Raw genomic sequence first — 22,668 nt, 5'->3', positions numbered from 1 at the left:
GCCAACAAGATTATCATCTTGGGTTTGTCCTGTTTTATCTTCAATAAAACTCGTGGAAGAAGAGCTAGAGGTGGAAAGGCATATCCCGAGAGGTTCCTCCAACTGAATGACAGAGCATCCCACTTTCCAAGCCTCTCTGTGGAATGTCCTGGTGCAAAAATTCTGCAGCTGATTATTTAGATGGGATGCAAAGAGATCTGTGAGGACATCCCCATACTGCTGTTATCATCCTGAATATTTTGGTGTCCAGCATCCACTCGTGCGGATCCGAAAGGTTTCTGCTCAAACAGTCTGCCAGTAAGTTTTGTTTTCCTGGTAGAAACAGAGCTTGAAGATCCAGATTGCAAGATAGAGCTGTGTTCCATAAATCCATGGCTAGTCTGCAAAGGGGATAGGAATGAGATCCCCCTTGCTTGTTTATGTACCATGTAACTGTGATGTTGTCTGTCCGTATTAGTAGCTGTCCTGGCTGTATGAGATTCCTGAAGGCCAATAGAGCTTTCTGAACGGCTAACATTTCCTTTAAGTTGATATGCAGGTGCTTCTGATCCTTTGTCCAAAGGACCTGCAGACAATTGCCCTGAAAATGGGCTCCCCAAGCATAATCAGAGGCGTCCGTGGTTAGAATCGGAGGCAGGAGGTAGACTGAAAGGCTTCCCTTTGTTTAGAGCACATGCCCTGGACCACCTAAAATTCCTTTTGAAGGCAAGGAAGGACAGGAATCAGTATGTCCAAACCGTGGTAATGCTGAGACCATACACTTTTTTAGGTACCACTGTATTTCCCTCATGTAGTCTTGCATATGGTACGAGAAGGATACAGGAGGCCATGTAACCCAAAGCCTGCAGGAATTTCCTTGCAGAAAGATGGGTTAGAGTTGCCAAGGCTTTGAAAGCTGATGCCAGCTGCAATTGTTTTTCGGATGTCAGAAAAGCCATCTGGGTTGTAGTGTTTAGAAGAGCACCCAGAAAAGTTCTCTTGTGATGGTGTCAAATTTGACTGTTTACAGAGAATCCCAGGAATTTGAGGAGGCTTTGTACAAAGTCTAGATGCTGGAGTAAGACATCCTTGCTGTCTGCCTGAATTAGACAATCGTCCAGATAAGGGTATATTTGAATTCCCTCGAGTCTGCAGTAAGCTACTACTGGAGCCAGGCATTTGGTGAAGACCCTGGGCGCAGTAGATAATCCAAAGGGCAGCGCAGAGAATTGAAAGTGCCTTGATCCGGCCTTGAACCTGAGGTATTTTCTGCGATCCTGCCTGATGGGAATGTGTAAATATGCCTCCTTTAAACCCAGTCACCATCCATGCATCTTTGGACAGCATTGGGAGTAACTGCTGTAGAGTAAGCATCTTGAATTTTGGAATTTCTAGAAAGGTGTTCAAGACAGACAGATCCAGAATGGGTCTCCATGAATTTTGCTTTCTTGGGACTAGAAAAAGCCTCGAGTAAAACCCTTTTCCCATCTCTAAGAGAGGTACCAGTTCTATGGCATTCATAGCCAAGAGAGCTTCCACCTGGTTTAAGGCCTCAGTCCATTGATGTTTTGGAAGGTCTGGCCATCCGCTTGGCCTTGGCAAAGTATGAAAACGGAATTTGTAACCTCTTAAAAATCACATCCAAAACCCATTTGTCTTGGGTTATTTGAGTCCAATTTTGGTAAAAAAGAGTTTTCCTCCGAGAGGGGCTTCCAGGCAAGATGCTCCTGCAGCCCAACAGAAGGAGTCATTCAGTTTGTTTCCTTTGAGACTGTGGTCTGTCTTCTCCTCCCCTAGGGGTAGAAGCAGTCCACTGCCTTGGTCTATAAGCAGCCTGTGTTTGAGGCCTCCCTCTGGAGCGTCTATATCTACCCCTTTGAGGCCTGTCTAAAGAGGGAAAGGACCAGTTTTTTGATGGCCAATTCCTGCTAAATCTAGGACGTTGTACTTATAAGAAATCTTTAACTGTTTGCATGGATTTCGCCTTATCCTCCATCTTTTTAATCACCTCTTCAGCTTTAGATCCAAACAAAACATTATGCTGAACAGGAGCATCCAATAATTTAGCCTTTACTTGTTCAGGTAAATTTTGTTCCTTTAGCCATGCATGTCTTCTAATGACTGTGCCAGAGGCCGCAGCCCTACAAGAAGCCTCCAAGGCATCAAATCCAGTGTAAAACAGGCTTCCCAACTTGTTCAGTGGCATGCAATAAGTCATGTAATTCCTTATCCTCTGCACAGGCAGAAATGGAAGTAAATTTTTGTTTTAAGACAGATAAGAGAAATTGCCGATATTTAAGCATATGAAACTGACAGTTTAAAGCTCTAATGGACAAAGTAGCAGAAGTGTACACCTTTTTGCCCCATCTTTCCATGGCTCGAGAATCCTTTTCAGTAGGAAAAGGATTTTTGGCAGTAGTAGCCTTAACTCCCTTAGGACCCTGAGAAATTGTTTCAGGGTCAGCAGTAGGATTCTTGCATAAAAACTGATGGGAATCAGGAACCCTGTAGTACCTATCAGGCTTAACAGGAGCAGGAGGAAAAGAATCAGGGGTTAAATTAGCCTCCGAAAAGGCATCATCCACAATATCCAAAACAGGAGGAATAGCCAGGGGGTCTATGTTGGGGAAGAAAATCCCTCAGTCTTTTCTTGGATTCTGAATACTCCTGTCCCTCCCAGTGGAAATGCTCCCTCATTTCATGCAGAGTTTCCCCAAAAGAAAAATCCTCAGGAGGAGAAGCTGAAGGAATAGATTCTTCCGCATCAGAATCCTCATAAGGAAGGAAAGAATATTCCTGATCAGAAGAAACTGAGGAAACAGAAGCCTGATCAGAGGAATCATAATAAACATCCTGCCTTGGCCTTTTGTCTGGAGGGGGATGAGAACCCCTAATCATTGTAAGTAAATCCTCCGCCATCTTGAGTAACTGTTTCTGTGACTTGGGAGCCGGTTCAGAAGAGGCCTGTGTTGAAGTCTTTGATTTAGGAGTCTTTGCCTTCGTCTTTGGCTTTGCCTTTCTTTACTTGAAGCTGAGTAGGCCTGAAAACCCCTTCGGAAGCCGGTACCTGCACAGTGGCTCCGGACCCAACCGAAAGAGCATTGTCCGAAGGTCCTGCAACAGAGATTTAAAGGCCTGGCTGGCTCCTCATGAGAGTCCGTTTCGGCAGTCTGTTCTGAAATGGCAGACTACAGGGGCTGCAAAAGCACCTCACTGATGGCCGAACCTGAAGCTGGCTCCATATGTGCGCTATCAGATTTGGACCTCAGAGGCCTGTCTTTATCCTTGCGACGCTTGTGAACTCCAGTAGATGGAACCACCATGAAGCCCAGAGCCTGCAGAATTTGTCTTGCAGAAGAGGTTTTGGATGCCATCAGTTTCAAGTTAGTCAGTTGCCTTTGTTAGTCTGGTGTGAGGCAAGCCATCTGGGCAGTTTTATTCAAGCTTGCACCCAGGAATGTTATCTTTTGAGAGGGTACCAGTTGACTGTGTACCCTAGGCATGTTAGAAGCCTTTTCACAAACGCCTGGTGTCGAAGAAGAGTGTTCTTGATCTCTGCTAGTCTTGTCCAAGTAAGGATATCTCTGTATATTTTGTCTGCAAAATGCAATTACTGGTGCCAGGCACTTTGTAAAGACGCTGGGCGCAGTAGATAAGCAAAAGGGCAGTGCAGAGAACTGGTAATGCATTAAGCCAGCCTTGAATCTGAGGTATCTTCTGTACTATTGTTTTATTGGGACATGCAGTTATGCCTCTTAGGTCTAAAGTCACCAGCCAAGCATTCGTGCCCAGCATGGGCAGAATCTGCTGCAAAGCCAGCATTTTGAATTTTGGAATGTCCAGGTATGTGTTCAAAATAGATAAATCCAGTAATGGCCGCCAGGCCTCGTCCTTTCTGGGTACCAAGAACAGTAGAGTAAAAACCTTTTCCTTTTTCCTGTTCTGGTACTGTCCATGAGGGACGTAACCCGTTTGTGCCTCTGCCCATTGATTTTTTGGCAGATCTGGCCAACCATTTGCCATTGGCAGAGTGTGGAAATGAAATTTGTATCTCTGTCATAAGATGTTTAGAACCCAACTTGTCCTGGGTTAAATGCTAGTTTTCCCCTATGGGTGCTGTTAAAAGTTTTCCCCTATGGGTGCTGCCAAAAGATAAGTGTTTTGTGTAGGAAGAGGAAGTCATTGGAATTGCTTTCTGTAGGTTTGCGCTTCATCTCCTCCAGATTTAGAGGAGTGGAAGCACCCCATTGCTTTGACCTGTATGAATCTTGCGCCTGGTATCTGGAACCCTTAGGGCCATCTGGATTTGCCCCTTTCATGTCTGACACCGGAAAGGACCAGTTTTTTTGTAGGCCAGTGTCTACTGAATCTTGGTGGCTGCACTTGTAAGTCTTTAACGGTTTGCATAGACTTAGCTTTATCTTCCATTTTCTTTAAAACCTCTTCTGCCTTAATACCAAACAGAGAATTATGCTATAAAAGGTGCATCTTGCAATTTTGCTTTAACATGATCAGGCAAATTTTGCTCCTTTAACCAGGCATGCCTCCTAATCACAGATCCAGTAACTGCGGCCCCGCAAGAGGCCTCCACGGAATCAAAACCACATTGCAAAGTATTCTTTACAACTTGTTCAACTGCATGCACTAATTCCTGCAATTCTTTATTTTCTTCGCGTTCTGTAATCATTTTGTTTCAGCAATCCCATAACTTGTTGGCACTTTTTAAGCATATGAAATTGACAGTTTAAGGCCCCGATTGCCAAGGCTGCAGATATATAAGCTTTCCTGCATCTGTCCAGTGCCCTTGAATCTGTCAGAGGGTGGTAGGATTTTTTGCTGTTGAGGCCTCAACTCCCTTTAAACCCTGTGAAATAGTTTCAGGATCAGCAGCAGGGTTTCTAAATAAAAATTAATGCGAGTCAGGGACCCTGTAATATCTGTCAGGCTTACTGGGAGCCGGAAGTAAAGATCAGGGGTCAAGCTTCACTCTGAAAACACATCCACAATGTCTAAAACAGGGGGAATGGCTAAAGGCCTGTGCTGAGGAAGGAAATCCCCGAGCGTCTTTTTAGATTCTGAGAAGTCTTGACTCTCCCAGTGAAAATGCCCCCTCAAAGTATGCAAAGTTTCTCCAAATGAATAATCCTCAGGAGGCAATGCAGATGGAATAGACTCCTCAGCATCAGAATCCTCATAGGGAGGTATAGATAATTCCTGATCAGAAGAGGAATCCGAAGAAATAAAAACCTGATCTGAAGATTCATAATCAGTGCCTTGCCTAGGCCTCTTAGGAGGGGAATGGGTACCCCTGATCAAGGTATTAAGGTCTTTTGATCATCTGTTTTTTTAGGCATAGAGGCCTGTGCACGTGGCGCATACGTCAGTTTAGTTTTAGAATTTGCTTTTGTCTTTGGTTTTGCAGCCTTCGGTTTGATATACAAATGTTGAGGTCTGAATACACCATCAGAAGCAGGCGCCTGCTCAGCAGCTCCGGACCCATCAGAGGGAGATATATCCCGGTCCAATACCTTGAGTATCTTGCTGCATGCCAGACTCCACATGGGTGTCGGTAGAGGCCTGCGACTCGAAGTTAGCAGGTATCAGGGGCTGCGAAAGCCCCTTAGAGTACCGGCGAACAGGCGACTGGCTTAGCTTAGTCTGTCTTTGGATCTTGATTGCCTTTCCCTGTCCTTTTCTTTGCGTTTTTTTTATGTACTCCGGTAGTCTGATTACTATCTGAAGACATTTCTAGGTAGTTAAATTAGTTTCCAAAATACTTTGATGCAAAAATATACAGACGTTTAATAGTGCATTGGTTAAATCTAGCACAAAGCCGACAGCCAGGCATGTTGTGATCAGGGCATAGGCAAGGAATACAGTATAAATGAAAATCCTTGTGAGGTATTTGCTTTCCACAAGTAATACAATTAACTTTTTCTGACATCGGTAAAAAGCAAGAAAAAAAAAAAGTTTCCCCAACAGGGTACTTGGCTTTAGTGAAGACTTCGGTTCTTCGGCCGACCAGCACTTGTGAAATGCTTCTGCTTTGGGCACCGCACGGCAAGAAAGACTAAAGAAAATGGAGTCTGCTGCATGTTTTATACCCCTGACGATCTGACATCAAAGAAAAGACAGCAACCGACGCACGACCCAAGACTTTGGAATTCAGGCCGACCGAGGGCAACCTGCCAGCAGATTACCCAAATGTAGTGACTGCAACAGTGAAACACTAAGAACATACTCTAGCCCTCGTTGCTATCCTTGATGCAAACAAAGGCAAATTACAGTAACTATCTGCCCAAAAATGACTGAAATGCTAGACTCTCAAGCTGGGTGTAGCCAAACTATGCTACTCAATATACAGCAAACTAGATCAAGAAAGATGGGGAAAAAGTAGAAAGTCTGGTGTATTGAGAGTGAGGACAGAATTCAGAGGTCAAACCTAAGCTAAAAGAAAAAGGGGGAGCAATGCAATATCAGGAGCAACTCCAAGACCAAAAAGGCTTCCAGATATACTGCTGTCAGCTATTCAGGTCCTCCTTTTAACACTCAAGATGCAAACTCTGTACAAACCTGTGTATAGTACCACATCATTGCAGAGCACGGAGTGTGCATTAATTTTTCCCCACATATCCAAGTTTGGACAAAGGAAAGTTGACGCTCAAATACTGGCCACCCATAAATTCCCAAAAGGTAAGTAAAATAGACATAAAAAACAAGGCTGAAAAATCTAAACATGTAGTAAGTGGTTATTTTCATCACTATTTTACAACCATGAACTCTCCCCAGTTTTGTACAGACCACCATTAGAGACTGGTTATTAAAATATACCAGACTGTATAAAGTACTACTAAAAATGGGGGGAAAAAGTATGCCCACTTTCACTCACAACCAAGCAATTACATGAACAAGGTGAAAAAAAAATAAAAAAAAAAAAAACTTACCTGGAAAGGCTTAACAGTCACACCATTCTTATTCTTTTTCTTCACAACATCAATTAACTTGTTGACTATCTGATCGCTTATGTAGTCAACATGTCTACCACCCTAAAGATAAATATACATATTAAAATAGAAGACTGCACACAAGTATAAACTCCAACATCTCATTTTAATTTTTCAGTTAAAATCAGTCAAGATTTGAAACTTCTCAAAAAAAAGCTACATTACCAATGCTTATGTTTAAGAAGCAGTTTCATAAACTGAAAGCTGAAAAAAACATGCAGAAAATTAATCTGAGACAATCACATTAAGGAAAGCCAAGGGAAGATAGAGTTCCTCTACAGCACACTTCAAGGAGGTTAAGTTTTATGTAGAACCCATTCGCCAAAAAGAATAGTTGTAAAATCTTACCATAACCATAGATGTCCTCTTCCATGTTGCAGAATTCCTGGTGTGGGTTTTCCTGCCTTCAGGCGACTCATACGTCTGCTCCTATACAAAAGCTTCACCTTGGCTGTTGCAGCTGCATGGGACGTCACACGTAGGGCCATAAACCAGGGGACCTTAAACGTGACATCTGCACAGACAATCCTCAGAACTTGAAGCCAAGCAGGTAAAGTAGATGGCACAACAGGACAGGTTGCCAAAGGTGACATGTTAAAGGCACTGGGTCTCTTGTAATGGAGGCGCGCATCAGGGAACAGTTAGACTGGTTGAGTCTGGGAGGGGGAAATGGTGGGTGGGAAGGAATACTCCAACATGGAAGAGAACATCTATAATGGCAAGATTTTACACTATTCTAAATGTCCTATTCCTATGTTGCAGTATTCTTGGTGTGGTAGAGAACACCACAGATTAGTTTGATGAAAGCGTGGCGGATGCAGAAGACCATTTCACAAAGCCTTGTAGGATTGCCCTGGCAAATCCTGCACATGCTTTGGAGATTTGGTACAATATGTAATGTTTGGTGAAAGTGTGGATAGTGGACCATGTAGCTGCTTCCATAATGGAAGCTGTGTCCATGCCTTTTTGGAAGGCCTTGGAAGTGGCCACTGCTCTTGTGGAGTGTGCCTTAACCCCATCTGGAGTTTTTTTTTCCCCGTGGTCCGCGTAGCAGAAACAGACTGCCTTGCCCAATGCTCTGGGGTTAAAAGATACTAAGTAGTTTGGATTTTCTAATGTCTTTAGTCTTGTCCAGGTAAAATCTCAGTTGCCTGTGGACATCTAGGTAGTGGAGTATCCTCTCTCCTTGGTTATTGGGATAGGGGAAAAAACTGAGTAGGTGAATGGATTGATTTAAAGATAAGTCAGAACCTTGGGCATGGAGGGGCTAGTTCTCAGTCTGACCCTGTCTCTATGAAAAATGGTATAAGATGAGCATGTCATTAAGGCTTGTAGCTCGGGAACCCTTATAGCAGAGGTAATAGCCACTAACAGTACTGTTTTCCAAGGAGAAAACTGTAAAGCAGCTGCATTGGCCGGTTCAAAGGGGAGCTGGGTGAGTTTTTCCTGGAAATTCAGGTCAGATGGAAGAGGGACAGGCTTCTTAGGTGGTCTGATGTGCAAGACCCCTTTAAGGAAAAGTTTCACATGTAGCCTGGTTAACAAGGGAGGCTCCAGGAGGTAAGCAGGCTGATTAACGCAGAGGTGCACTTTCACTGAATAGTAAAGTCCACCCTTTAAAAGTGGACACGTTTAGGAGGACTAGGGGGAGTGTCAGCCCAGTCAATTTTTCCCATTTAGCAAGTTATGATTTTCTAGTAGTGGGCTTCCTGGCCTCCCACAGGACTAACAGCATGTCATCAGAGTAGTGGCATCTGAATGGGGGGTTAGTAATTTATCACACACAGAGACAGGGATAGCATTTGCAAGTGTGGGTGTAGAAGAGTTCCTTTGTCTTGTGTCAGAAGGTCCACCTTGTGGGGTAACCTGCAGTGATTGCCCTTGGCTAAATTGTGTAGTAGGGGGAACCAGTGCTGCCCTGGCCAGTAGGGAGTCACTAGCAAGATTTTTGGTTTGTCCTTCCCGATTTTCAGGAGGACTTTCTGAATTGGGAGGGGGGGGGGGTAATAAAGGAACTTACCCCTCCCAGGCAAAACTGAAGGAGTCTACTCTCCAGGCTTGGGGGGGGGGTAAGTCTTTGTGCAGGACTGCAGCTGCCTGTTCTGGGGGAAGGCAAACAGGTCTATTTGTGGAGTGCCACACCGGTGGACTGTCTAGGAAGATAGTCCTGTCCAGCATCCATTCGTGTTGTGTAGAGGATGTTCTGCTCAGGAAGTCTGCTTGCTTGTCCTGTGAAGGGATGTAGCTGGCTTGCAGGGATAGGTTGTGCTGGGATGCTAGGTCCAGAGTTAGTAGGGCTAGCCTGCGTAATTGGTATGCCTTGGTATCTTCCTGTTTGTTGATGTACGACATTACAGTGGTATTGTCAGTCACCATCAGAAGAGGACATGGTAGCAGTGAGGATATGAAGGTCTGTAGAGCTAAAGAACAGCTGTCATCTCCCTTACATTCATGAGTTTGGTTTTAATGGAAGCTTGGACTTTAGTGCAAGGTGGCTCCGCAGGCTGAGCCTCAGGCATCTGTATGCAGTATTCATGTGGGTTGAGGGGGGTGCAGTGGACGCCCTGGGTTTAGTTGTACTTGTTGGATCCACCAAATGATTCCCTACTTTAAACAGGGAAGAAGGGGAATAACTTGTTCCAAGTGATTCTGGTGTTGTGACCAGATATTTTTGAGGTACCACTGCAGTTTTCGCATCTGCATTCTAGCCAATGGTAGCGGAATGGTTGCTGCCATCAATCTCAGGAGTCGAAGGAATTGCCTTGCAGTGACTGTCTGGGACAGCAAGACTTCCTGGAAGTGGAAAGTTAGAGACAGAAACTTGTCCTGTGGGAGAAAGGCTTTCATTAGTTTTGTATTGATTCTGCAACCTAGGAATATCTTGTCCTTGTCTGGGTTCAGGGAGGAAGTTTGGGGTGAACTTGACTTTGTAGTAGGGACATAGTGAAGATGTCTTAATAGAGAATCTTCGGACTGTGCTAGGATAAGAATGTCATCCAGATAGGGGCAAATCAGGATTCCTTTGATATTGCAAAAGGCAATGGCTGGAGCTAGGCACTTTTTAAACACTCTTGGGGCAGTGAATAAGCCAAAGGGCAAAGCCGTAAAATTGGACATGAGAGGATGGGCCAGAGAAACACAGGAAATTTGAGGCCCTGATGGGAATGTGCAGGTAAGCATCTTTTAGGTCCAAGGTGACCATGAAAGCATTTGATGTACGAGGGCAAGAGTGGGAAGTGACAGCATTTTGAAGGATGGTACCTGCAGGTAAAGGTTTTAGAAGGAGAGATCCAAAATGGATCTCCAGGGACCATCCTTTTGCAGGACCAGGAAAAGATGGGAATAGAATCCCTTTTCATTGTCCTGTGGGAATAGGCTCTATTGTGCCTTGCTCAAGGCATGACAGAATTTGTGGTAGGAGATGGCATTGTTTTTTATGGGGGTAAATGGAATGCCCTTTCGGGGGAATACGTTTCCAGGAAAGAAATAATTTTTGAATAGTCAATACCCATTGGTCTGTGGTAATTCTCTGCCAGAAAGGGAGACAGTGAAGTAAAGCGAGATGAGAAGGGCAGATGAGCAAGGCAGTCATACATTAGAACCTCCCCTGTCCTGAAAGGGTAGTCAAGGCTGTGGAGGTGGGCCTGGATTTGAAGTGTCTAGTTCCTCGTCTGGAGAAGGAGGCAGCAGAATGCGGGTTACGCCCAACAAAGGTAGTCTAAGCTGGGTAGTTCTTGTAAAATTTGGGTATAGGGGATACAAGATGTTTAATATCCTGTAATTCTTAGGTTTTTTTCTTAAATAGGTCTGCAGATTACTTTCCAAAGAGGAAGTTGAGGGGGGGGGGGGGTCATCCCAGATTTTGGACCAAGTCCGCTGGTAGATTGTGTAGTCAGAGCCATGAATACCTCAAGGACAAATGCTGCAAAGTGAGCAGAAGCTTCTGCAGCATCGTAGCAGCATCTCAGTGTCTAGCCATTTATAGTGCCACGGGCAATTTTGAGAATATCTTCATTTTAATGGGACACACTGCATCCCAAGTCACTTCTCTGCAAGCTTCAATTCCTAAGTCCAGAGCATACTTGGTCATGTCTGTTTGATAGTTAACGGCTTTGAAGGCCAAAGTTGAGGAAGTGTACACCTTGCCTATCCTATCCATGGATTTGCTATCTTTACTTGTGGGCAATAGGGAGGCAGACTAACAACCTAGACTGTTTATGAGGAGAAATGGCAATCACTGCTGGGTCTGCCAAGGGTGGCTTTAGGAGGAATATTTGTTCCTCTGGCACCTTGTAGAAGCGGTCTGGGTGTTTAGGCACAGGAGGCTGTGAGTCAAGAGTTCGAGGCTGCAGTAAAGGCATCCAAGTATGTAGGAAGAACAAAGGGTGTACAGCTGAAAAGGAGGGACTCTCACTAGCAGCAGTTCAAAGAATCTTTTTTTGTGTTTGTCATTTGGGAAGTATCCCATTTGAAAGCCTCATTTTGAAGATAGTCTCATCAAATGAAATGTCTCCACGTGGAGAATCCCCTTCCACAGAATCATCAGAAGTGTAGTATTCCTTGGGAGAAGCAATCTGGGATGCAAGAGACTGATTCATCCAAGGGAATAGGTAGATTCATGTTCAAGGAGAGGAACCCATGGGAAGAGAAGCGGAGACAGACCTAGGGCTTACCAGAGGCAACGTAGTTATGGGTGAGGCAGAAGGCTTAAGGGCCATAAATGCCTGCACAAAACGAGGTGAAGGCCACCCAGTCTGGAGGGGCATTAGAAGCAGACATAATAGGTTTTGTTTTCTTTGGATGGAGTCTGTCTAGAGCTGGGTTTGGCAGCAGCTGTATCAGAGGTCTGGATCCCAGTAGAAGGAACCACCACATCCGCTTCCCCCTCGACAGACAGTATGTGCCTAAGAAAGCTCCGTGGAAATGTGGGACTTCAGCTGTGCAGCAGCCTTTGCAAGGGAAGTCAATTGAGCCAATCGATCCGCCGAGCGCTCCTCAAATCCTACATTGGTAGCTGGCGGAGCATCAGAGTGCAAAGGGGCAAGCGAAGGCCTAGGCACCTTGGCTTTCTTACGAAGAGGTTCTTAGGCGTCCTCTGAAGCAGGATCCATCCAGAGAGCCAGCCGTTTGAGGCACTGGTTTTCTAAGTAAAGGTTTAAAGCTGCCAGATGGTTACGCAAGGTCTTTCGCACAAAAGATTTACAAATAGGGCAGGCGTTATGATAGTGTTCCCGGCCTAAGCAGAAAACGGATTTGTCAAGGGTGTCCTTACGGGGGAAATTTGGCACACGCATTGGCACATTCCCTTTTTCCCCTGACATCAGCTGAAAGATACAACCACCAAGCCTAAGCAATGCGAAATATCGGTAAAATATTAGAAATGCAAAAACCCAATGGGTTACTTTTCTATAGTCGATCAAACGTCTGGAGAGCGATCGTACGAAGCGAAGTAGTCTGCGGCTACAAAGTTGATTGTGCATGCCGATATCACACAAGGTCCCTGGTTTATGGCTCTATGTGCGACTTCCCATGCAGCTGCAACAGCAAAGCACAAGCTTTTGTATAAGAGCAAACTTACGAGTCGCCAGAAGGCAGGAAATACCACACCAATACTGCAACATAGGAATAGGACATTACAAGGTTTCCTCTTCAGAGGAGGAAGAGGAATCCTCATCTCTAATCATTTTCAGAGAAGAAAGGGGAGTAAGCAGAGAAGGTGGCAGCTTGAGCCATGAAAGCCTGAAACGAGCTTTGGGAAAAGGCCTGCCAATCTGTTTAGGCATCTTTAGCAGGAACATTTTTCCCCACTTGGCAAAAATTTTATGCAAGAGGACCAGATAAAGGCCCGCATTCAAGTGTGCCAGACAATTTCTTCTTTCACTGGAGTTTGTTACCCCCCCCCCCTTCCATAATGAGCCTAGGTTAACCTATGGCATCCTGAACAGACAGGTTCTAACCCCAAAGTCACACTTGCGCCAAAGTCAAGGCGGCCTCAGAATCTGTTTCTGAAGTCAGACGTGCCTCCAGGTTGACTAACACCCTGGGAGAAGAGAGTCTGATGGAGGTGCAGCAGAAGGTGCAGGTCTGGGTTTCTTGGCCTTGTGCTTCATCGGCTCAGAGTCAAACCCCAAGGTACCTTCCATACCCTTAGCTAACAACTTACAGTTAATTCTCTAAACAGATAGCAGGAAGAGAGCCTGCTTCTAAAGGTCTTGCGTACAAAAGCCTAGCAAATACTAAAGGACTTGTAGTTGTGGGTAGCCCCTAAGCAAAGGAGATGCTTTGGATGGCTATCCTTGTGTGGAACTTGTTTTCTATGCCACTTGCCCTTCTTGGATGATAACCAAAACAGCAGCAGAGAATTTTCCCCAATGGGGCACTCAGCTGGAAAAAAAAAAAAAAAAAAACTGAAGTCGCAATCACTGCAATGATCGTACCAAAGGTCAGAATGGTGTTCTGACCTGACTGGCAGCAGCAGATGAGGTGGTGTGCATACGCTGCTTTTATGGCTTAAGTCCAACTGCAGCCCAAGTGCAATGTACCGTGTTACCTTTGAGTAGTGTAAGACTTTTGCCTACAGGTCACCTTCTGGCAGGAGATCCCTCAGGTTATGAATACTGCCGCAGGCGAACAGGACAACAAATAACAGCCCAAAGACAGACTTTCAGGACCTTCTTGAGCGAAAATTAGTCAATGAGCTCAATAGCGAAGAAACCTTGATGCTTCTACAACAAGCAGCAAATGATATCTCAGGTAATTTGGAAGAAAGAGGTATTGCGGGTTAGGAGAGGAGCTCTACTTCAAATCCTAAGCTTCAAAAGTGGCCAAGTTAGGTCAGACTCTAAACCCACAAGTTCAGGAATGAATGAAAAGTTGTATACTTAGCATAAAGGTAGATGTTCATCTGTATCTATTCAATAAGACATAAGAGCTTCAGGAAAAACTAATGTTGCCAAAACTGTTTCAAGACTCCCTCCACTCATGTAGTAGAGGTTAGAATACTTCGCTGATCCACAAAATTTAAAACAATTCAAATCCTTCAACTGCCACAAACGCACAGGATTTAAGGAAAGTTAAAGCAAATGGCCATGAATTATCTAGCATTATTAGTACTCAACTTTCTTATTCCATTGTCCTTCCAACATGATCTGTGGGTCAGAATCCCAGGCTACTCTAACTCCCTTGAGGAGAGAGGAATCACAGGATGCTCCAACATTAGAAATTGAAACCATTTTGTAATGTTTTGAAAGCGTGCATTAAGACCAGACGGCAGCTTCAAAAATTTCAACTGACCATCTGAAAAGGTGGTAGTAGCTGCTATTACCTGGTAGGGCCTTGATGTTTACCTGTCAGAGGAAAGTTGTGTGAAACTAGCAAAAGCAATGCACTCCAGATATCATCTGGAAAACAACTTTGGAAACTTTCCATAGCTTGTTCATTGGAAAGGAAAAGTACAGTTGTGCACACTTACCATAAAATGTAGATGTTAGAGTGCATTCACTGTTGCAGTCATTACATTTGGGTAATCCTGCTGGCAGGTTGCCCTCAGTCTGCCTGAATTCCAAAGTCTTGGGTCCTGCGTCGGTTGTCGCCCCTTCCCTGACGTTAGGTCGTCAGGGGTATAAAAGCAGCAGCAGATGAGTTCCAGCAGAAGAAAGAGGAATGGCAGGTGGGTAACCTGACTGCAACAGTGCATACACCCTGAACATCTACATTTATGTTAGGTGTACACAACTGTACTATGTTTGTGTTTCACTGTTGCAATCATTATATTTGGGCAGAGTCCCAAAGCTATGGTTGGGAGGCTGGAGCTAAACAGCATTAGGAGCGGCTATGGAGACCCTGCAGAACTGCAGTGGCTAAGCCTGCCCTGGATTTAGAGTAGAGTGGCAGAGGATGGCGATTTGTAAAGGTGTGCACTGAACTCCAAGTAGCAGCCTCTAAAATATCTTTGGTTGGCACTCCCCTGAGGAAGGCTGCTGAAGTGGCTGCAGCTCTGGTTGAATGTGGCCTAATGCCCTTAGGCACTGGCTTGCCATGCTGTAAACAGAAATGAATGCAGTGGCCTATCAACTTTGAAATAGTATGCTTTGAGATAGACTTTCCTTGTGATCCTGCAGCATATGCCAGTAGTAATTGCACTGTCTTCCTGAAAACTTTGGTTCTGTCCAAGTAGAATCTAAGCTATTTGTGTACGTCCAAAGAATGCCGAATTCTCTCCCCGTTCTATGGATTTGGATAAAAAGTTGGCAGATTAATAGTTTGGTTCAGAGCCACACTGGACACTACCTTAGGCATAAAATGTTGGGTTTTACCTCAAGGAAACCCTGTCTGGATAAAAAATGATAAAAGGTTCCACAGCCATGAGTGCCTGTAGATCTGAATCTTGTCTTGCAGAAGTTATTGCTAGGAGCAGAGCTTTTTTCAAAGATAAAAACTTTATATCAGCAGTAGCAGCTGGCTCAAAAAGAGGATGGGTGAGTTTTTCCAAGACATAATTTAGGTCTCATGTGATATTGGTGTTCTCCTTGGAGGCCTTAAATTTTTGCCCCCTCTGAGGTACTGCCTTAAAGGATGCGAAGAGATCGGTGACCATTGTAAAGAGCCGAAATGGCAGAGGCATGAATTTTAATTGATGAAAAAGATAAGCCGTTGTCCAGCATCTCAGTTAAGTATTGCAAAATCCGAGGAATATTTGGTAAAGCTGCATCAGTTCCTTGTGCCTGGTTCCAAGCACAGAATCTCTAACTTCCAGCATAGGAAATTCTATGTACTAGGCCTTCTGGCTTCCAAAATGACATCTATCACAGCTTTACTGAGGGGTGTGTTTTGTATGACTACATTATCCACCATGCTGCCAGATTTAAGGTCCTGAGTTGGCTGTGCAGGATCTGATTGTTTTGCTGGGACAGTAGATTAGGTATTTGAAGTAAGGTCCAAGCTGGGCATTGAGACAAGTTTCTTAGGATTGGATACCAGTACTGGCGGGGCCAGTCTGGGGCAATCAGTATCATCTTTGGCTTCTCCCGTCTGACCTTTAGAAGTACCTTGGGGAGGAGAGGCAGTGGAGGAAAGGCATACACTGTTAAGTTTTTCCAGCTGAAAAAGATGACGCCCACTTTCCATGCTTGTCTGTGATAGTTCTTGGGCAGAATCTTTAGTCGGTAGTTGTGAGGGGAGGCAAATAGATGTCCGGGCATCCCCATTTCCTTGTTATGCTGAAGTCTTGTGGATCCAGCTGCCACTCGTGGGGATCCATGAGGTTTCTGCTTAGTACGTCTGCCAGAGTATTTTCCTTTCCTGGCAGGAATTGTGCCTGCAGATGCAGTTGGTACGTCAATGCTGTGTCCCACAAAGTCGTGGCTAGTCTGCAAAGGGGGTAAAGTGTGTGCCCCCCTGCTTGACCGTGCTTGCATGATCGTGGTGTTCTCCATCAGTAGTTGTCCCGATTGAAGTAGGTCCTTGAAGGCTGTCAGGGCATTTTGAACAGCTAGCAACTTTTTGCTTGATGTGTAGATGCATTTGGTTTGAGGACCGTATGCCCTGAATGCATTTTCCTGCTATGTGGGCCCCCCCCCCCGAGACAATCTAATGCATCCATTGTTATGTCTACCGTCCCAAGTAAGGATATATTTGTATTCCTCTATCTGCAGAATGCAATTACTGGTGCCAGGCACTTTGCAAAGACCGTGGGCGCAGTAGATAAGCCAAAGGACAGTGCAGAGAATTGGTAATGTATCAAGCCAGCCTTGAATCTGAGATATCTTCTGCATGATTGTCTGATTGGGACATGCAGGTATGCCTCATGTCTAAAGTCACAAGCAAAGCATTCTTGTCCAGCATGGGCAGAAGCTCCTGCAAAGTCAACATTTTGCATTTTGGTATATCCAAGAATGTGTTCAGAACAGATAGGTCCAGTATTTGTCTCCAGGCTTTGTCCTTTCCGGTTACCAAGAACCGGCCTTGAGTAAAATCCTTGTCCATGCTCTTGCTCTGGTACTTGTTGAATGGCCCCCCATGTTCAGGAGGGATGAGACTTGTTTTTGTGCCTCTGCCCATTGATTTTTTTGGCAGATCTGTCCAGCCGTTTGCATTTGGCAAGGTATGGAAATGGAACTTGTAGCCTTGTGACACTATATTTAGAACCCACTGGTCCTGGGTTATGATGTGCCAATTTTGAGAAAAGTGCTAATTTTCCCCCAAGAGTGCTGCCACGAGTCAAGTGCTTGGTGCCAGCACGGGGAAGTCATTGGGACAGTTTCCTATATGGCTGTGATTTGTCTTATCAACTTTGGAGGTAGAAGCACCCCACTGCTTTGACCTGTATGAACCTTGCGCCTGGGATCTGCCTTTAGCGCATCTGGATCTGCCCCTTTGAGGTCTGACACAGGAAAGGACCAATTCTTTGTAGGCCAGTCTCTACTAAACCTAGGTACCTGTACTTGTAAAAAATCTGACAGTTTGCATAGATTTAGCTTTGTCCTCCATTTTCTTCAACACCTCTTCTGCCTTAACACCAAACAAAGTATCATGCTGTAAAGGTGCATCTAAGAATTTAACTTTGACACGATCAGACAGATTTTGTTCTTTTAACCAAGCATGCCTTCTAATTACAGAACCCGCAACTGCGGCCCTGCAGGAGGCTTCCAAGGAATCAAAACCACATTGCAAAGTAAGCTTTCCAATTTGTTCAGCTGCATGCAATAAATCCTGCATTTCCTTGTTTTCTGCACATCCAGAGTTTAACATTTTCTGTTTAAGCAATGCCATGACATGCTGCTGATATTTGAGCATATGAAACTGGCCCTTATAGCCAAGGTAGCAGATGTGTAAACCTCCCCCCCCCCCCATCTATCCAGTGCCCTAGAATCTGTCGGGGGGGGGGGTTTGCAGCAGAAGCCTCAGCTCCTTTGGGACCCTGTGAAATAGTTTCTGGGTCTGCAGCAGGGTTTTTAAAAAGAATTTATGAGAGTCAGGAACCCTGTAATAGCTGTCAGGATTAACAGGAGCTGGAGGTATGGAGTCAGGGGTCAGACTAGACTCTGAAAACACATCTACAATGTTTAACAGGTGAAATGGCTAGAGGCCTGTGTTGAGGAAGTAAAAGGAAATCCCCGAGCCTCTTTAGATTCTGAAAAATCTTGGCTCTCCCAGTGGAAATGCTCCCTCATGGTATGCAAGGTTTCCCCAAAAGAATAGTCTTCTTGAGAAGCTGAAGGTATAGATTCTTCAGCATCAGAATCCTGATAGGGGGAAGAGAATATTCCTGATCAGAAGAGGAATCAGAAAAAACAGAAACCTGATCTGAAGATTCATAGTCTGTCTCTTGCCTAGGCCTCTTATCAGGAGGATAGGGACCCCTGATCAAGGTGAAAGTTTTCGGCCATTTTGAGCATCTGTTTTTTGGGCAGAGGCCTGTCCACATGGCTCGAGTGTTTCTTGGCTTTAGAAGGTGCTTTAGTCTTTCCCTTTGAAGCTGAAGTCTGTTTAATGCAACTATGTTTAGGTCTGAATAAACCCTCAGAAGCCGGTGCCTGCTCAGCGGCTCCGGATCCATCTGAGGGAATAGTGTCAGGCTCCAATACCTTGAGTTTCCAGCAGCATGGCCAACTCCACGTGGGAGTCCGTAGCGGCCTGCGACTGTAAAGTAGCGGGCGTCAGGGGCTGCGAAAGCACCTCACTGAACAGACTGGCTTAGGAGAAGCTTAGTAGTCGGTTTTGGGCCTCGGTTGTTTACCCCTCTCCTTTTTGCATTTTGTTTGTGAACTCCGGTAGTCAGATGGCCATCCGATGACATTTCTGGATAATTACACCAGCATTCAAAATAGTTTAAAGCAAAATCATACAGACACTTATACTGCGTTGGTTAAATCTAGCACAAAACAGACCACCAGAAACGTTGTGATCAGGGCCTAGGCAAGGAATACAGTAAGAATGAAAGTCCTAATGTGGAATTTGCTTTCCACAAGAAATGCATTTTATTTTCTGACATCAGTCTTTAGCAAGAAAAAAAAAATTCCCCAATTTAACCAACGCAGTACAAGTGTCTGTATGATTTTGCTTTAAACTATTTTGGATGCTGGTGTAATTATCCAGAAATGTCATCGGATGGCCATCTGACTACCGGAGTTCACAAACAAAATGCAAAAAGGAGAGGGATAAACAACCGAGGCCCAAAACCGACTACTAAGCTTCTCCTAAGCCAGTCTGTTCAGTGAGGTGCTTTCGCAGCCCCTGACGCCCGCTACTTTACAGTCGCAGGCCGCTACGGACTCCCACGTGGAGTTGGCCATGCTGCTGGAAACTCAAGGTATTGGAGCCTGACACTATTCCCTCAGATGGATCCGGAGCCGCTGAGCAGGCACTTAGCTTTATTGAAAACTTCGGATCTTAAACTCTAACACGAAAATCTCAGGAATTGGCCGACCGGCACTTGCCAACTGCTTCTGTTTTGGGCACTGTGTGGCAAGAAAGACTGAAGAAAATGGTGTTGGCTGCTTCTTTTATACCCCCTGACGACCTGACATCAGGGAAAAAGCGACAGCAGCCGACAGGACCCAAGACTTTGGAATTCAGGCCGACTGAGGGCAACCTGCCAGCATGATTACCCAAATGTAATGACTGCAACAGTAAAACACTAACATCCGCAGTCTCTCCTTCCTAAAAGTTCTAGGACTGCCAACTGTCATTAGTATGACTGAGAAAAGACACTGGTAAAATGCATGGATTGAATTATGGTAGTTTCAAAAGCTACTTTCAGAATGGGCAGGTTAGTACAGAACATTATCTTTGTAAAAAGATAAGGTGGCTCAAGAGCCTGAAGCTCACTCTTCACGCAGAAGTGACCTGCCAAGCAATTTTCCAAAACAGAACTCTAATGAAGCAGAGAAGACTAGACTGAATAGTGTCAGGAGTGCTTCTAGCATGAAGTCTAAAACCCAAGTGGAAAGAAAGGGGTTCCCTTACCGGAGGTCTAAGAAAGGAAACACCCTAGAGAGATTTTACAAAGCATATTCAAAGTAAAACATTCCTGATGCCTAACCAAGCTTAGCTGCTGCCTGCACTTTCACTGTAAACTACAGCTAGAGTCAAATGCACACTTAAACAGGAAAACATTTGGGATTGGAGCTGCCAAAGCGGAAATGTTATGAGAAGGAGCCTATATGACAAAGCTTCCACTTTCCACAGTAAAGTCTAAGGGTAAATTCAGCAGCAGATCCTGATCACCTAGCATGGTACTCAATGCTATAAGTCAAACTCAAAATGCATTCACTCGAGGCACTCCTTAAAAATAGAGAACATAGATAATCTGTGCAGTGACTGAGGGCTCCAGAGAGCACCCCTGCACTACCAGGCTACAACTCATACCACACTTTTCAACCATGTAACCTGGACCGGAACACCAAATGCAGAGGTTTCCATATTCATTCAGGATGTCCATACCTCCAAGCTAGTTGCTCAGCATAATACATTTCGAGGTTATCGAAGTGCGACTAACTCTGGGCAAAACTGCAATCCAAATTGTAGCTTACTACAGATCCCCCACCATGCCCCAGGATTCCCACTCCTCTTTTCCTGATATACAGGAAAATATTAGAGTTCAACCAAATCCCCTAATAGTGGGCGATTTCAACTACCCACCATTAGCTGGGAAAACTACTCTTGTACCAACTCCTTCGCTCAACGCCTTCTGGAATTCATACATTCCAATGCCCTTGATCAACATCCACCAGGGGCAAAAGTATCCTAGACCTAGTCAGTACCAACATGAGTGACCAGTGTTTCACACCTGAAGAAAACTCCTCATTGGTCCCATCAGACCTTAAGCTAATCTCCCTAAACATCCACTTCAAGCCACCACCCGCCATTAAGGTAGCTACATTAAAAATCTCTAAAGCCAACTATATGCTTCTTAAGATAGAAGCGGTGAACTTCATGACACCCATGCAGATAGACAATACAGTTACAACTGCTGAATCCAACACAAATGCACTCCAAGCACTTACACTAGTGCATGGATCGTGCTATCCCAGAGAGAACCAATACACTTATCCTTCAAAAAAAAGGAAGCCAATCTGGTGGTCCCCTGCCATAAACAAACAGAAGAAACTGTTGCAAAAGAGTAAAATCCCAATAGTGGAGGAGCTCTCTGGTCAGCCTCAGTAAGAAGCAGAGATCCCTTACAAGATCCTCCAAAGACAGCCACGAAAACAAATTTATCCACTGATTCTAGGGAGAGCCACAAAGCACTCTATAGCCATGTCAAGAATTTCAATGGCAACACCCAGATCTGCTCCGAGTTGCAGCACAGCAGCAAAGAAAATTACAGAACCAACTGATATTGCCAACATGTTGACAAATAGGTTCAGTGCTAACTTTACCCTCCCCCTCACCCCTTAAAGGGCCCATATCTATACAGGAAGAATGCAGTCTCCCTGTAATCACAACTAAGCAGGTGAAAGCTGTACTCTCCAATGCCAAAAACACAGCATCCATGCAACCGGACACCATCCCAGGTGGTGTTTTACAGGAACTTCAGAACAAACTGGCACCGCACCCAAGCACCATGTTCAATCATAGCCTCACATCAGGCTTTGTGCCCACTGAATGCTGCACAGCAATAGTTATCCCACTCCACAAAAGGGGGAACCACCACTGATCCCAGGAACTACGAACCTGGTCTGCAAGGCCATGTAATGCATCATGGAACTCAGACATTTCTAACCTCCAAACTCTGGACCCCACCCAGTTCGGGTTTGTGAAAGGTAGATCATATCTTCTGAACCTGATAGACTTCTTTGAGGAAGTCACCAAAGCCACAGACTAGGGTAAGGTGGTTCACACAGCCTATCTTGACCTCACCAGGCTCTCTCTACCATCCCCCATTCTGGAATTATAGCAAAACTTGCTAAACTAGGTATAAATCCCTACGTAACAAGATGGATTTGCCAATGGCTCACTGACAGAACCCACAATAAGAGTTGCATACAGAACCCACAATAAGAGTTGCAGGCTCCAAATATGGACTTCAAACCAGTGACAAGTGGAGTGCCACAGGGTTCAGTCCTGGGACCTCTCCTGTTTGGCATCTACTTCTCTGAAGTACAGACTAACACAGAAGGCCTCTGGCTAAGTTCACAGATGACTGCAAACTAGGAGCCACAGTAGAGTCCCCAAATGATGTGGGCATCCTACAGAAGGGCCTCACTGACAGATGCTTGGTGCATCAGCCATGGCCTCAAGCTCAATGCCAAAAAGTGCATTGTCATCCGCTTTGGTAAAAACTCTGCACCCAACTACCACATAGGCAGCAGTCTACTTAACACAGAATGTGCGTTGAGACCTTGGCACCCAGGTGGACAACAGTTTCTCCTTTGATAATCACATTGCCACAGTAGTCAGGAAGTCCTACATGGCACATCACAAAAGGGTTCTCATCCAGGAAAAAGGTCATTGTTCCTCCTCTACTCTACACTCAGACCCATTATAGAGTAAAACGCCTCTTTTGGAATGTACCTCAAGACATCTGCATCAGCTGGAAAGGCCACAGAAGTACCTCACAAGGAGGATTACTGGGCTCAGATTCCCTACATTGAGTCTCAAAACTCCAGCTCAACTCAGTAGCTTATCGCCGACTCAGAGGTGATCTCTCCCCAACATATAAAGCTACAACCCCAGAGCTGTT

General features: G+C 44.9%; 1 protein-coding gene across 2 annotated transcripts in view; it reads right to left on the bottom strand.

The window, feature by feature from the left end:
• LOC122787663 (DNA topoisomerase 2-alpha-like) overlaps positions 1 to 22,668 on the bottom strand; it is a 1,447,528-nt gene that overhangs the window by 1,266,026 nt on the left and 158,834 nt on the right. For both annotated transcript variants that reach the window (XM_044054499.1, XM_044054498.1), the window contains exon 9: positions 6,924 to 7,025. In XM_044054499.1, the coding sequence (XP_043910434.1) occupies positions 6,924 to 7,025 (102 nt within the window). The remainder of the gene's footprint in view (positions 1 to 6,923; positions 7,026 to 22,668) is intronic.

This window comes from Protopterus annectens, chromosome 13.part0, assembly GCF_019279795.1.
Source record: "Protopterus annectens isolate FY-2018-M chromosome 13.part0, PAN1.0, whole genome shotgun sequence".
Classification (NCBI taxonomy): domain Eukaryota; kingdom Metazoa; phylum Chordata; order Ceratodontiformes; family Protopteridae; genus Protopterus; species Protopterus annectens.
Note: the sequence above shows the minus strand (reverse complement) of the source record. Positions and strands in the feature narration are given on the sequence as shown.